This window comes from Hydra vulgaris, chromosome 15 (genome assembly GCF_038396675.1).
Source record: "Hydra vulgaris chromosome 15, alternate assembly HydraT2T_AEP".
NCBI classification, from domain to species: domain Eukaryota; kingdom Metazoa; phylum Cnidaria; class Hydrozoa; order Anthoathecata; family Hydridae; genus Hydra; species Hydra vulgaris.
This window is the reverse complement of record NC_088934.1, coordinates 35,900,001-35,916,366: the sequence shown is the minus strand read 5'-3', so window position 1 is coordinate 35,916,366 and position 16,366 is coordinate 35,900,001. Positions and strand designations below refer to the sequence as shown.

General features: G+C 28.6%; 1 protein-coding gene across 1 annotated transcript in view; it reads right to left on the bottom strand.

Moving 5' to 3' along the window:
- LOC136091285 (TNF receptor-associated factor 5-like) overlaps positions 1–16,366 on the bottom strand; it is a 138,562-nt gene that overhangs the window by 102,578 nt on the left and 19,618 nt on the right. Inside the window, exons 3-4 of the mRNA XM_065818648.1 lie at positions 8,992–9,086; positions 5,739–5,922 (exon numbers count right to left, since the gene is read on the bottom strand). Coding sequence (XP_065674720.1) covers positions 5,739–5,905 — 167 coding nt within the window. The 5' untranslated portion in view covers positions 5,906–5,922; positions 8,992–9,086. The remainder of the gene's footprint in view (positions 1–5,738; positions 5,923–8,991; positions 9,087–16,366) is intronic.

Genomic DNA, 16,366 nt, shown 5'->3' with positions numbered 1-16,366 from the left:
ATGGGACTTTGACTTTTTTTAGTATACACTGGGCCAGTTGTTTAAAAGGGGGCGATTTAGCCCAAAATCTATTTAAACTTTTTAGTACTATCAGTTGCAGTTCTAATTTTATAATGTTTTAATTTGTTGAAAAAATTGGAACTCGTTAGGTTAACCAGTCTTGAGTAGTTATTAATTTAATTAGAACATACCTGTATTTCTAATGTAGCAAAAATATAGAGTCAACTAAAATTTAACGACCTAAGTTGAAATATCTCAACGGAATGTTCTCCGAGCAATCTAAAATTTGGTGGTTGATTTCTTTCGAACTATATAAACGTTCTTGCGAAAATAAAATAATATTATCGTTTTTATATCTTGAGTTATTTGTATTGGTAATTATTTGGTAAAGTTAAAAGACAAAAATGGGCAGAAAAGCTGTTTCAGACAAGGTACAATGGCAAATTGTAGGTCTGCTAGAAGATAAAACAAAAAGCCAAGAAGAAATAGCTTGAATGTGCAATGCTTTGCTAAAATGTGTACAAGCAACATTGAAAAACCACGAGCTACATAATTATGTCAAAGATTTACCAAAGCTTGCTAGGCCTTTAAAGCTAACTTCAAGAGACCAAAGTTTATCTCTATCAATAGGTTAAACAAGTCCTAAAAATTTCTTACCACAAACTTGCTGAAGGATTCACAAATACGCTTGGTAACGTTAGTGTTAGTAGATGGACTGTGCGAAGATACCTAAATTTGAAAGGCTTAGATTGCTATCTCACTGCTCGAAAACTACTTTATCGTATCTCAGATTGCCTAAAAAGATTAAAGTGGTGTAAAGAAAGACTTCACTGGTCTGAAGAAGACTGGGCCAAAGTTATTTATGGCGACAAATCCAATTTTGATGTGATAAACTGCAAATTAAGATTAATCATCAAGATGCTGGGTAGTAAAAAGTTCAAAGAGTGTTTTTGTGTACCAAGTATACAAGGCGGAGGAGAATCAGGTGGAATATGGGGATGCTTCTCCCATAAGGAAACAGGGTCATACAACATTTATAATGGCGGAATTAACCAGTATAAATACAAAGAGACACTCGAAAGTAAACCCGTACTCTACTTGGAGTTTCAGACAAGCCATAACCAATGAATTGGTTTTAGTTCATGGTGACCAAGCTCCAAAATATAATACAGTTGCCAAGTGGGCTACTTTATTTAAAGATGGCAGAGAGAGTCTCAAAGATGATCCTCGCTCAGGGCACCCTAAAACCACGTATACAGCTGAGAGTATTAAACGTGTGCGAGCCGTTATTGAAGAAAATCCGCATGCAACACATAATAAAATTGAAGTCCTGACATCAATTAATCGTTTACAATTAACGAAATCATTCACAACGCACGTAAAAAAAGAAAATTAACATCACATTGGATACCCCACGAGTTAACCGATCAAAATCGCAAGAATAGAGTTGAGGCATGTAAGGAAAATATAGCCCTTTTCAGAAACGGCCTATTGAGACTGTGTGATATTATTAAAGGGGATTAGTCGTGATTTTATTTAAGAAAAATTGGACACAAGTCGGCTAACGCTAGTAGGGTCAGTGAAGGTAAAAGTCCAAGAACTATAATAAGATGCGACAGATTTCAGCCGAAAATCATATTCTACATCTTCTTCAAAACAACAGGTGTTGTTGATTTGGGTTATGTTGAAAAAGGAGACACCATTACTAGCGAATATTATATAAAAAATTGTTTAAAATCTCGTATATGCGAAATAAATAAGCAAAGACCTAAAACAGGCACTCAAAATTTCAAATTTCTCCTTAATAACGCTCAATCCCATGTGACTAAAACCGTCACAAACTGTCTTAACCAAGCTGGAATTACAATAATTCACCATCCACCATACCCACCAGACTTGGCACCATCCGATTAATGGCTATTTGACTTCATAAAAAAAATCTTGATGACGATACTGACGTCGAAAGTCAAAAAACTCGCATAACGAAGCTACTTCAAAGTATACCCAAAGAAGAGTATAAAAAAATGTTTGACAAGTGGCTTGAAAGGATGCAACTTTGTGTAGGTATATATATATATATATATATATATATATATATATATATATATATATATATATATACATATATCTATATATATTTATATATGCATATATATGTATATATATATTTAGATATATCTATCCATCTATCTATCTATCTATCTATCTATATATATATATATATATATATATATATATATATATATATATATATATATATATATATATAGATATATATATATATATATATATATGTATATATATATATATATATATATATATATATATATATATATACATATATATATATTTATATATATATATATATATTTATATATATATATATATTTATATATATATATATATATTTATATATATATATTTATATAAATATATATATATATATATATATATATATATATATATATATATATATATATATATATATATATATATATATATATACACATATATATGTGATTTAATCTTAAAAGTTCATTTATTTAAAATATGCGTGTGCAAAAGTATGCGGACAAAAAGAAAGCAACTTGAATTAGGTTTTTTTTTTAATTATTTTTTAAATTGAAAATACTTTATTTTAAAGTAAATTGCTTTATTACTTTGTCAGGAAGCCCTTAGCATTAATTACTGCTTGACAGTGACAAGGAATTAAGTCCACCAGCTTCATAATCACAATAATTTTGATTTTTCGCCATTCTTGTTTCAGAATATTCAATAAATTAAATTTACTTGCTTATTTTCAACCTGAAATTCGCCAATCTATGTGTTTCCATAGATGTTCAATAGAATTAAGGTCAGGACTTTGCTATGCCAATTCCATTAATTGAATTTTTTTGTTTTAAAAAAGTCTCTTATAAGTGTTGAAGTGTCTTTTGAGTCATTTTCTTGCTGAAATATCCATCCTCGAGCCCTGAAAAATGTTCCACGCAAGATGCTGTCTTGGTAAATGCTGAAATTAAAGAACTTCATAATGAAAAATGTGGTGTTGACACAATAAAACGTCTTTTGAGGTCTGCAAATCTACTTGGAAGGCGTCCTCCGAAGAAATTTTTATTTATATAAGAAATCAAAAAGCACGCTTAAGATTTGTAAATGAACATTTAATTTGGGCAAGAAAACAGTGATTGAAAGTACTTTTTAGTGATGAATTTAAGTTTTTGTTATTTGGATCTGATAATAATAGATATGTCAATTGACCAAAAGACCATAAAAACAATCCTAAATACCAGCTCAGTAAAGCGCAGAAGTCAAAACGTTATGAACTGGGCTAACTTGAATAGAGATTGAATCGGTCCTATCCATTTGATTGATAGTAAAATATACAAAAATATGCACAAATATAAAGTTAAGAATGTTATGCTACCACATGCTAAAGACAAAATGCCTCGAGGAAGGATGTTTTAGAAGGACAATGACCCAAAGCACAATTCAACCCATCAAAACCAATAAAATTAGATAAATCGAATTTCATTGGTTTTGATAAACTTTTTCAAAACCAATTAAATTCGATTAATCGAATAGCCTTAGCAAAGTCCTGACCTTAATTCTAATGAATGTCTATGTAAGCTCATTGATCGACAAATTTCAGGTCAAAAAAAGAATGGGAAAAATCAAAATTATTGTGATTATGAAGCTTGTGGACTCAATGCCTTGTCACTGTCAAGCAGTAATTAATGCTAATAGCTTCCCAACAAAGCAGTAAAGCAATTATTTAAAATAAAGCATTTTCAATTTAAAAAATAATTTAAAAAAAAACCAAATTCAAATTGTTTTCTTTTCGTCCGCATACTTTTGCACACGCATATTGTAAATAAATAAACTTTTAAGATTAAATCACATATATATGTGTATACATATATATAATTACATATACATATATATACATATATATATATATATATATATATATATATATATATATATATATATATATATATATATATATATATATATATATATATATATATGTATATATATATATGCATATACATACATATGTATATATATATTTTTTACAACTTTATTGTAAGACTCATCAAAAAGACATATATATGTATATATATATACATGTATATACATATATATATATACATATATATATATATGTATGTTTTTTTTTTTTTTTTTTTTTTTTTTATAATTCACCTCCCCAAGGCCGAGAAGGCCACTACAGATGAGGAGGCTACTTGTGGTTATAACCCTCTCTCAACTCTTTTACTCCGAAACACGAACCTTGACGAACAAGGCCGCTGCGCGGAGAAACAAGTTGAGCGCGGTACTACCAGGGACGTGGCAGGAATCGAACTCGGAATCTCTCGCTTATGAAGCGAGCGCTTTACCACTACACCACTACCGCATTTATAAATATATATATATATATATATATATATATATATATATATATATATATATATATATATATATATATATATATACATATATACATATATATAAATAGATATTTATATATATGTATATATATATATATTCACATATATATATACATATTTACATATATATGTATACATATACATATGTATATATGTATATATATGTGTATATATATATAAATATATATTTATATATAAATATATATTTATATACATCTATATATGTATATATATATGTATATACATGTATATATATGTATATATAAACATATATGTATATTATATATATATGTATATATATACATGTATATATATATATATATATATGTATATACATATATACATATATATAAATATATATTTATATATATGTATATATATATATATACACATATATATATATACATATATATATATATATATACATATACATATGTATATATGTATATATATTTATATGTGTATATATATATACATATATATAAAAAATATATGTATGTATGTATGTATATATATTATTAGACTAACAATTTCATTTTTTTACAGATCATATTGAAACGAGATATTGTGTAAAGTGGTTTTCAAGGAAGTCGTTTAAACAAGAATGGAAAAGCTTCCAATTCACGAGATAGCCGTGAAAGCATTCGTTACACGATCAAAGAATCGCTTAAAAGATTGCTTAATTTCGACTGTCGTTTTAATTTTTATTAGTTAAAATAAACCAATTAAGTTATATATAAGTTAGCTTTTTCTGTAAATTTTAAACAATTAAACGTAGTTTCTCAAGATTTGCAATGGGTAAACCTCTTGAGACCCGTACGGGATACCCGGCTTGCATACCCATAAGGGCCCCAGAGAAAAACCGCGGCCAAGATCCGGTGGGTTCCCAATTGTTTTCCCATATGGGTCCCAGTTGCAAACACAAATGGGCCCGTTACGGTTTTAAAGTACGGGATTTGACTCGGACCCATACGGGATACCCAGCGGGCATACATATATGGGCCCAATATGGAAACCGCAGCCAAGATCATGCGGGATACAGTTGGTCTTCCTTTAAGGGACCCAGTTGACAACCCGTATGAGTCCCGTACGGTAGCCGTATGTCAATGTTGGCTAAGATTAGTTTCATGTTAAATGCAATCATTATATAAAAAAGAACAATGTATATATGTGTGTGTGTGTGTGTGTGTGTGTGTGTGTGTGTGTGTGTGTGTGTGTGTGTACTCGGTCTTATTATATTTTATAATGCATGCTACATTACTTTGTTTTTCAACAACAACATATTACCTTTTTTGCATTTCTTCTGAGCATGAAAAACAAAGTCGATGACCACACCCTGTTAAAATAGGTTCTCGAAGAACCATTTGACACACAGGGCATTCATATTCGTCTAAAAGATCTTGTAAAAAATGTGCATCGTATCCACCAAACTTCTCCGCATCCAAACATTCCATTTAAATTTTCTTTGCTTCTAAAAAAATGTACGTAGCCTTTGCAACAAGATCATTGTATTTTATTTAAATTTTATAATCAAAAAAAAAAAAAAGCAAAACAGTTTTTTTTGTCTTTCAAACTTTTTTTTTCTAGAAACAAAATTTGTTATTAAAGTTTTTTATTTATCTATGACTTCCACATAGCATTCTGACTATTTATTGAAAGTCAGTTTTTAATAAAATGTTATAAAAGTTGTTTCATTATATGTCAATACGTATTACAATTTAAATCAACAAAGCAAATATAAAACAATAAGTTTTTAAGTAACCAATAAAACATTTTAATGTAATATGAGCATCTAGGTAATATGAGCATACCAAAAGATATTTAAAATTTGAGTAGTAAAATTCAAAATACTTTGTGTTTTTGAATTGACTTTATGTGTTAATAATAGGAAGTAGTATATTTAGTGTAAATTTATATTCATTAATTAGCGGCTTTTATCTAATTAAAATGCTATTTAATTAAAAAATAACATACTTTGGTGCGAAATTTTGATGTTTAAATATAGCCTTTAACTTTTTTTTATAAAAAAAAAAATATTAGCTAGAAATCCGTTCCAATTTTTGTTTGGAAAACAATTCATAGAAACATTTACTTTATTTAAAGATGACATTTCCGAGCATGCTCCAATTACCTGGAGTTTTGATATTAAAATTACCCAGTATGAGTTCCTTAAATTACAGTGGTTTTAAATGCTTTTCAATTAAAAGACATAGTAAAAAAAAAATAATAATATAACAATAATAAATATCTTTCTGTAATTAAAATTCAAAAAATTATTATTACTATTGTTTAAAGATGTCAACAAAAATAAATGAAGTTAAAGAATAAGAGTTTTTAAGTTTAAGTTTTATAAGCTTAATTTTTTTTTCAAATTATTTTTGATAGTCCAGCAAAATCTCACTATTCATGGATTAAAAACTTGCAATATGTGTTAGTGCACAGTAAGAATAATAAATACAAGCATTCCTATCGCAGACGCTTGCATTTAATTTCCCAGGCTGACCTGCAAGAACCTTTTTTTTTTTTTTTTTTTTTTTTATTTTTTTATTTTAGGTGCCCCAAGAAGTCCTAACGGTCTTGTCACAGAGCACCGCGGAAGTGCATTTAACCAGGAAGTTCACGCCTCCTTCCTTACCGTGACGCGAAAATATGTCCAGAGCTCGTTTCGAACCTAGATCTCCTGCTTATAAAGCAAGCGTTCTAACCACTGCGCCACGGCCGCACTCCCTTACCAAAACCTTACCAAAAGGATTGTTTTGGTATCAGGGATAAAGCACAGCAAACAGTAATGCGAGAATCCTGAAAAAATAAAATAAAATTTGACACTAATTGAAACCAAATGAAAGTCTCATTTGTTATTTATAATGCTTTTAATGGTTTAAAATGTACCTGTTGAAGGCGCTCCTTACAATCTAAGTAAAATTTATACTTGTCTGATATTAAAGTAACTTCATTGCAGCTATTGCTGAGTAAAAGTTAAATGGACAAGCCAATCATCCAGTTTCATTTTGCGGTGAAAATACAATGGAAGACTTCCTGACTAGCCTCCAAACCAAGATAGGAGGAATAAATGTAGTCTGCAAAAACCACTAAAACGCTGATGACTGAAGGTGATCATGCCTACTTCACAGAAACGACAGAATGTTACAGCTGCGATGAAAAATATCGGTCATGATAAGGTCCGCGGTCATTGTCAAATTACGATAAAGTACCAAGTTGCAGCTGACAAGATAGGTAATTTCAAGTTCCTGTTGTTTTTCATAATTTGCATGTTTATGATTTTTATCTTGTCGTCCAAGAGTTTGGAAAAACCGAAAAAGATATGATCAGCTGCATAGTCGGACAACTTGCTATCGTTGATTCTCTTCAGTTCATGAAAGACTCACACAATCATTTATCAAACTATGTTAATTTGGAAGACCTGGTTGTAACTAAAAATGGGTTAACAAATAGTGAACTGACATTGCTGCTTTGCACAAATGTTTACTCCTATAAATACGTTGACATCTTTTATAGATATAACAAAACTACTTAAAAAACCACTTATAACGGGTTTTTACAGGAAATTTCAAAAGTGGAATTATTGATTATGACAGCCAATATACACGAAAAGGTTGGGAAACCTCAGTGCACCGACTAAGATAAAACTCATTGATTACAATCTTTATTCAATGATGCAACTGCAACCAGGCGCATGTTTCAAACATTGTCAACCATCAACAGAGGTCTTTCTTGCAACGCCTAATTATGCTTCAAAAAGTTTTATTGTAGAGACTTAAATAGAATACTCTAAAAAAACTATTAAAAATTACGATGGTAAAATTATCAATATTTATTATTTACATTCTGACCATCCGTTGTGTTCTGAATAAATGATTGTTCTAAAAAACTGTCTGAGCGAATACCAGAAAAAACTTGTTGAGAAGTTTAACGCAAAATTTACCGAATGTAAAAAGCTTGTTCCAAATTTAAGAAATTAAGAAAAATACATTATGCATTATCGCAATCTTAAGTGATAAAAATCAGTTGGGATGCAAGTAACAAAAGTTCACAGAGCTATCGAGCTAAGAAAAAATGATGACTGGCACCATAAATCCAGATAAACACCGACTTGAGGGCTAAAGCAGCAAAAGTGATTTTAAAAAGGACTAATTTTTTTTAATTAATTAGCAAAAATATAAAAAACCTGCAATGTTGCCTCTGACTTGACCTCGTTTGCAGCAACCAAAACAATTGACTAAGAAAACTTATTGATGAAATTGCATACGTGTTGCATAAAATAAAAAACGAGGAGCTTGTAGCTATCCATTGCACAAAAGCAAAGCTAAAGCTTAACCGGCCAATTTAGGCTTAACAGGCTGTTTTAGACTTCAGCAGCACTTTATGTATGATTTTATGGTATAACCAGATCAAGGTTAGATACAAAAAAAAATGACATCTGTTGTAAACGGACAAAGACAGCTAGCTTTTCGAAGTGAAAACTCAAGATATTTACGCTACTATAAAAAATAATAAAAATTTGAATGATTTTAGTGAATACCTTCAAGATTATCTTGGCTTTAAGGTGATTAATAAAAGGGTGTAGGCCAAATTAAGGATGAATGCAATGAACGCTGTCTTTCTGAGTTTGTTGACCTAAAACCAAAAATGCATATGTATATAATACATATATATATATATATATATATATATATATATGTATTATATACATATATATATATATATATATATATATATATATATATATATATATATATATATATATATATGTATATAATAATTATATGTATTTAAATAAAAAAAATAAAAAATAAAAAATTTTAATTTTACAAGACAGAAGAGACTACAGAAGATCTATAAATAATAAAAGTATTGTTAAATAGAACAATTTTGTTAAAGCAAGGTTATCTTACGTTTCTTTTTCTTCGCAAAATTACGTATTACTAAATCAAAGTCTCTATATTTTCAATGTCAGACTCAATACTTAACCTAGCCAGGTCGTTAAGGCTATCCTGTCTCATGATAGACCTGAGATTGCTGAAGCTCCTTTCTGCTGTTGTTACTGTTGCTGGTGCTGTAAAAAATATCCTCAACCGAGGTTTGGAAATTTACTTTTTAGTTTGGCAAAGCAATTAATATTTTCAGTGCACCCAAATGTTTTGTTTTGTGTTGTTAACGTTGTTTCATTTCTTGGACAAAGTCTTTAATGACTTTATCTTAAGATAATTTTATCGCAAAATTAACTGCTTCATGTATTAATTCCTCCTCTGACATATTTTGGTAGTTTCAAAGAAAGCTGAAGGTTTCAGAAATCTATTTTGCGGCGCTAAAGGGAACTGTAATTCCTTTAATAATATAATTCTACTCTACATAAAAAATTTGCTTTCGAATAGGTAGATTAACCAGCCTAACTCATTTTACTCACACTTTTAACGTGGAATTGTTTTCTATTATCGTTCCTTAACAGTTTTATTTCTATATCAAGGCTAGATACAACAAGATTAGCATCATTTCACATGGTTACAAATGGTTTGACACTCTTCATTCGATCTGACCAGGAAACAACCAATACACTTAAATAATATTTGCCACCTCTTCGGACTACAGCTGAATAAGGTATATGTTGATTTGCATAATTCCGAAGTAGGTTATGGCATCTGGAACAAAGCAGCATCATTGCCACATAAGTTAAGTGTGTGGCAGCCACAAAGAGAAAGCATAGTAGTAGGAAACTATTTTTTTCTTGCATTTGCCTGAAATATTTGGTGCATTGTCATAACTTTGAGCCCTACAATCAGCGAGTAGAATAGTATTACTTTCTATTGTTTTCATTTAAGTAATTTTAAAACCATTTTTGTTACTAAAATCTATAATTTTCAAAAATTGTTTATATTGCGATTTTCCACTATTTTATATTGCGATTCATGACTAACTAGGTAACGTAAAAATATTGTTTGCTCAACATGTGATGAATTTGTTGTAGAATCTACAACTATTGCGTAGTACTTTGCAGAATGTCTTTCTTCCAAAACATGCTGCCTAACAAAATCAGAATATTCTGCAATAAACTCATTTTGGAAATCATTAGAGACATAATGTACTTGCAGTCTTTCGCACTTGTTTTGTGACTCAGCTAATTTTAAAACGCGTTTATTTAGAATAAGGTCCCAGTTAGAACCAAACTCTAATAAACCTAAAATGTTACAATTTGATTCACCAATGCGTTGCGGTGATCCCTGAAAAGCAAGGCTGCGTTCTTCTAAGAAAATGAAAGCATCAATAATTCTTCTCAAAATTTGGTATTAAAAATTATCCATACCGTCGTGCATTTATAGACGTTGTTACAACTCACGTCTTGCTAGGTAGCATTCTCTATACCTATAACTTAATATTAGTTAATGGTGATTTGGAAGAAATACTCACAAAAGTTTTATGCTTGCTTCATACAAGCCAGTCTTGCGTACGCTGAACTGCATTAATGTTTCTAAACTTTATTATACCTTCCGAATATTTTTGATTATTCTTATTTTTTTGCAATTTTAAAGGAAAGCCAATATAATCTGTGGTAACAAAATTATTTATTTCTAATTGAGAAGAAAGTTCTGCTCTAATGAACCCAATGTCAAGTTTTGTACTTGAACCACTACAGGATTACAAACATGGAAATCAACAAAGCTTAGAAATTGTTGGAAAAAAAAAAAACAATTCAAAAAACATTAAAAATAAAAAAATTTAATATTGCGTATTAAACCAAAAAATCACTGGTAACAACACTATTTAAAATCCCAGATGTTAAAGAAGAATATGAACTAAACAAAACAAGTAAAAATTTATATTTATTTCATTCATTTTACTTTCTCTTATTTTATAAAGTTCTTTTTTAAAATTAACACTGCTTTTTTTGATATAACTCTTTTTGATATAAACTTTTGATATAACTTTTTTTGATATAATTTTGATGCTAACTCGCTTTAGCGAGTTAGCATAGCATAAGTAAAACCAATGAAAAGTCTTACACCAAAATATATATATGTATATATATATATATATATATATATATATATATATATATATATATATATATATATATATATAAATAATATATATATATATATATATAAATAATATATATATATAAATAATATATATATATATATAAAAATAATATATATATATATATAAATAATATATATATATATATATATATATATAAATAATATATATATATAAACAATATATATATATATAAATAATATATATATATATATATATATATATATATATATATATATATATATATAAAATAATATATATATATATGAATATATATATATATATATATATATATATATATATATATATATATATATATATATATATATATATATATATATATATATATATATATATATATATATATATATATATATATATATATATATATATATATATATATATATATATATTATTCATGGGCCCTGGTACAGCGCACCAAATGCATCCTCTATCATAGGGCCTGCTCATAAGGAAGATACTGAAGCTTTTCTCGATCTGCGTCTATTTGGCCCGTTAAAAAGATAATAAAGCCCAGGTTCGCCCTTGGTCGTAATGCCAAGAATTAATGGAGTGAACTGTCAACAACCAAATAAGATCAAAAGCTCTTTTTTTCTTCTCCTTCAGTTCACCTGATGAGTATAAATAACGCACTTTCACGCATTGGTGTCTTAAAAATCCATTTTAACCTATTTTCTTTCCTGCAGGCATCAATGCAGGTAATTTTTTTTTCCATTTTGTTTGCATTTTTTGGTTTTTTTCTAAATAAGCTAGTTACACTGTTCTTCATTGATTTTACTACAACAAACAAATATTAAACCCATCCAACCGATCTTTCAAAAATACCGCGCTATGTCAAAAGCAATTTGTCTGCATATTGGCTTCTAAATAGCCTTTCAGATAATGAGCTTGTGACTCGTTCAACGACTGACTGTTCTTAATGATTCTTAGCTGCAGCTTGTCAAATCTGAGCGTTTTTATTGGAGGCTTAATACCGCTTTAAATTCATTATAGGCGTTAGTTTGAACTAAGTTGAGCCAGGTGAAAGGACCGCGCATGTAAATTCTATCTAGAGTCTCATAAACTGGGTTAGCTATTTTGCTACTTAGGGGCTCAGCGTCCTCAAAATGAGACGCTAAATCAACAACGATTAAAACGTATTATTAGTATACTGACTAACTTTGTCATGAGGTAAGAAGAGCAATCAGCCTGATGTACTCTATTGAGATGAATAACATTAATTTTTGCTCTAGGAGTTTAGGTAAGCGGAAGTAGATAAATTTACCCTGTTACCTGGTTTCTGAGGAACTTGTTGTTATCTTTTTAGAAACTTTTGCAGCAGCGGTAAGCTTCATAATTGGGGCAAGACTTTACCAATACCTTTGAGTGTTTTTTTTTTATACATGTTTTATTTTACAACTACAAAGTAATTACAAGTAACCAATCACTGATTGGCAGTAAAGATAAACAAATTTAAATCATAAATATAAAGTTCGAAATATACGAGGTAAATAAAAATATAGTTGCTTACAACTCCGAGACATGAATAAAATAAATACCAGTTACAACAATATAATAACGTGTAAGCAAAAATAATCCGAGAAATATATCTCTATATTACTCCAGTTAAAATAAAAAATACAATAAATAAAAATAAATCTGCTGATTTTTTGGAGGAGAGTTTAGATGTTTCACTATAAGATAATTTACCCCATTTCAAAATAATGTTAGTGTATAAATATGATAAAATAAAATTTGCGTAAAATTGATAAAAAGAACTACTTATTTGTAGTCATAGCTCGCATAGGAAGCTCGCAGAAGACTTAAGTCAGTCTTGTCATCAAATACCTATTTCTTAGACGTGTAATACACATAAAAAAACAGTTGCATACGTGGTATACATGTACGTGTTACATATATACCTTGTTATTAATATTATTTTTATTATCGATTTGTATTAAAAGTTTAGTTACATTTATTTATTTATTCAGATTTAAAAAAATTCCTTACAGTTGTTTAATTTGATTATTGTAGTTTTTAGCTTTTTTTTTAAAGAGTGTTCGTTGTTTAAGTTTAATAGTGAGTCGTTTCTTGAACCTAATTTGTTAAATAAATAGGGGCCACAATATGTAATTGAGAACTTTGAGAGTCTTGTTGTTTCAGAAGGTATCTTAAAGTTGCCTGTTGCTCTTGTATTATATTTATTTATATTGTTTTTAAAAAAGTGTGCTGTAAAATGTTCTGGAACCAGACTTAGTTTATATTTAAACATGAAAAGTACATTTTGAAAAATATTTATTTGGAATATATTATTGCGTTTATTTGTTCCAGTAAGGGTTGAGCATGAGTAAATTTGCTTTTGTTGTATATTAGTCTTGAAGCGTGTTTTTGACTTAAGTAAAGTGGTTGTAATTTGGATTTGTGGGTACTGCCCCATGCTATATTGGCATACATGAGATAGCTATGTATGAATGAAAAGTAGATAAGTTTTAGAATCTTTTGTGACAAAAATGGTCTTGCCTTGTAATGTAAACCTATGTTCTTTGATATTTTTGTGTTTATGTAGTTTATGTGGGGTTTCCAGGAGATGCGTTCATCAATTAGAACTCCTAAAAACTTTGTATTCAGAGCTCTTTTGAAGGTTATTTTTTCTATATTAATTGTTGTTAGGTTCAGGGATTTTTTTTAATTAGTTGATTAGAGTGAAATTGTATATACTTAGTTTTTTGTATATTGAGTGACAGTTTATTTGATTTAAACCATATGTTAACTTTTTTTAGTTCAGCATTTGTTTTTTCATAGAGGTCTTCGATTGTCTTTGACGAGTAAAACAAGTTTGAATTGTCGACAAACATTATAGTTTCAAAGATTTTAGAGGAGTTTGGAAGATCGTTTATATAAATAAGAAACAAAAGAGGAGCAAGAATGGAACCTTGGGGTACACCACATTTTGTTTTTAGTAAATTTGAGTTGCTTTTTCTATCTATAATAACACACTGTTGCCTATTATTAAAGTAGTTTTTAAACTAATTTAAAGCTTGATTTTTTATCCCATATTTTTTCATTTATGTTAGTAAAATCTCAATCTGGTTAACAGTGTTAAATGCATTTGACAAATCAATAAAGATCCCTAATGTAAATTTTTTTTTAAATGATCTATTTATCCTATTTGAGAGGTCAAGGATTGCATGCTTAGTTGAGTGTAGCTTTTGAAAACCATATTGACCATTATTGATAATTTTGTTAGTTTTTAAATATTTATTTAATTTATTACAGATTATTCGTTCTAGAATTTTTGAGAATACCGAAAGAATAGAGATTGGTCTATAATTGTTTAAAGAATCGGTTTCTCCTGATTTATAGATTGGTATAATTTTAGAGATTTTTAGTTTAACAGGTACAATACCTGTTGAAATTGATGAATTAAATATTTGGTAAATTGAATTACGTATCTCCTCAAAAACATCTGACACTACTTTGCAAGAGATATCATCGCTTCCTGGGGACTTAATTTTAAGTGATTTAATAGCTATTTCAAATTCGTCTTGATTTATTTCATTGAAATTTAAAAGCAGTGTGAGCCTGTTAAGTAACTTTTAAATGTATTATTTGGGCATTGGATTTTCGATGCAAGATCAGCACCAATGTTGGCAAAGTATTTCTTAAATTTATTGGAAATATCTCGTTTGTTGTTTGATACACTTTTCATTAATTATTACTCTAGAAGGCATTTTGTTAACATTAAATTTACTTCTATCAATAACTTCCTTCAAAATGTCCCATGTCTTTTTTAAGTCATCATTAAATTTTTGTATTTGATTAGAATAGCATAAAATTTTGTGTTTTTTTTTAATTTTTTTAAATAGGTTTTGTATTGCTTGTAAAGGGATAGGTTTGATTCGCTTCTATTTTTTAAGTATTTTACTTATAGTTTTTGTTTTTGTTTTGAGGATTTTCTTATTTCTTTTGTTATCCATGGACAATTTAAAAATTTTGTTTTTATTTCTTTTTGAATTGGAAAACTTTTATTATATTGTTGGATAAATAAATTTATAAAGTTAATGTACGTAGAGTTTGTGTTTCCTTGGTCACATTCTTGGTAAACAGTTTTCCAATTTGTTGCCGATAGCAAGTCCTTAAATTTTTGAGTAGACGTTTTATCGATAATTCTTTTATAACATAAGATTTTTGAATTATTAATTTTTGTGGAATTTTGTGACAGAGAGAAGTATATTGGAAAGTGATCTGAAATACCTGTTTTTATCATTCCTGATTTTAGAGAAGGATCTTGTATTGAGTTTGTTAAAATGTTGTCAATAGCAGTAATAAACTTGGAAGTTACCCTGGTAGGTTTGTTGATAATGGGGAAGATATTAAGTTGAAACATGTCGTCAAAGAAATTTTTAGTAATAGCATGCTTGTTGTACATTAAAATACTTATGTTTATATCTCCAATTATGAAGAACTTTTATTGTTCTCTATTTTTTGTAATTATATGTTTCATATAATTTGAAAATTTACAAGTATCCCCATCAGGTGGTCTGTTGCACGTAGAAACTAGAAAGTTTTTAGAGGCAGTGTTTATAACTTCCATTGTGAAGACCTCACTATTGCCGTCAGAGTTTGAAAGGTCATTTCTGATCTTAATGTTTAGATCATTCCGTAATAATTCACAATTCCTCTTTTGCAAACTGATCTTTCTTTAAAAAATGATTTATAGTTTGGAATATGGAGGTCAGAGTTTGTTTCTGCTGCTTCGTCAGAGCACCAAGCCTCTGTAAAGCAGATTATACTGAAAGCATGTTTGCATTCGAGGAGAAAGTTTTTCAATTTGTCTATATTAATAATGTACTTCTGATGTT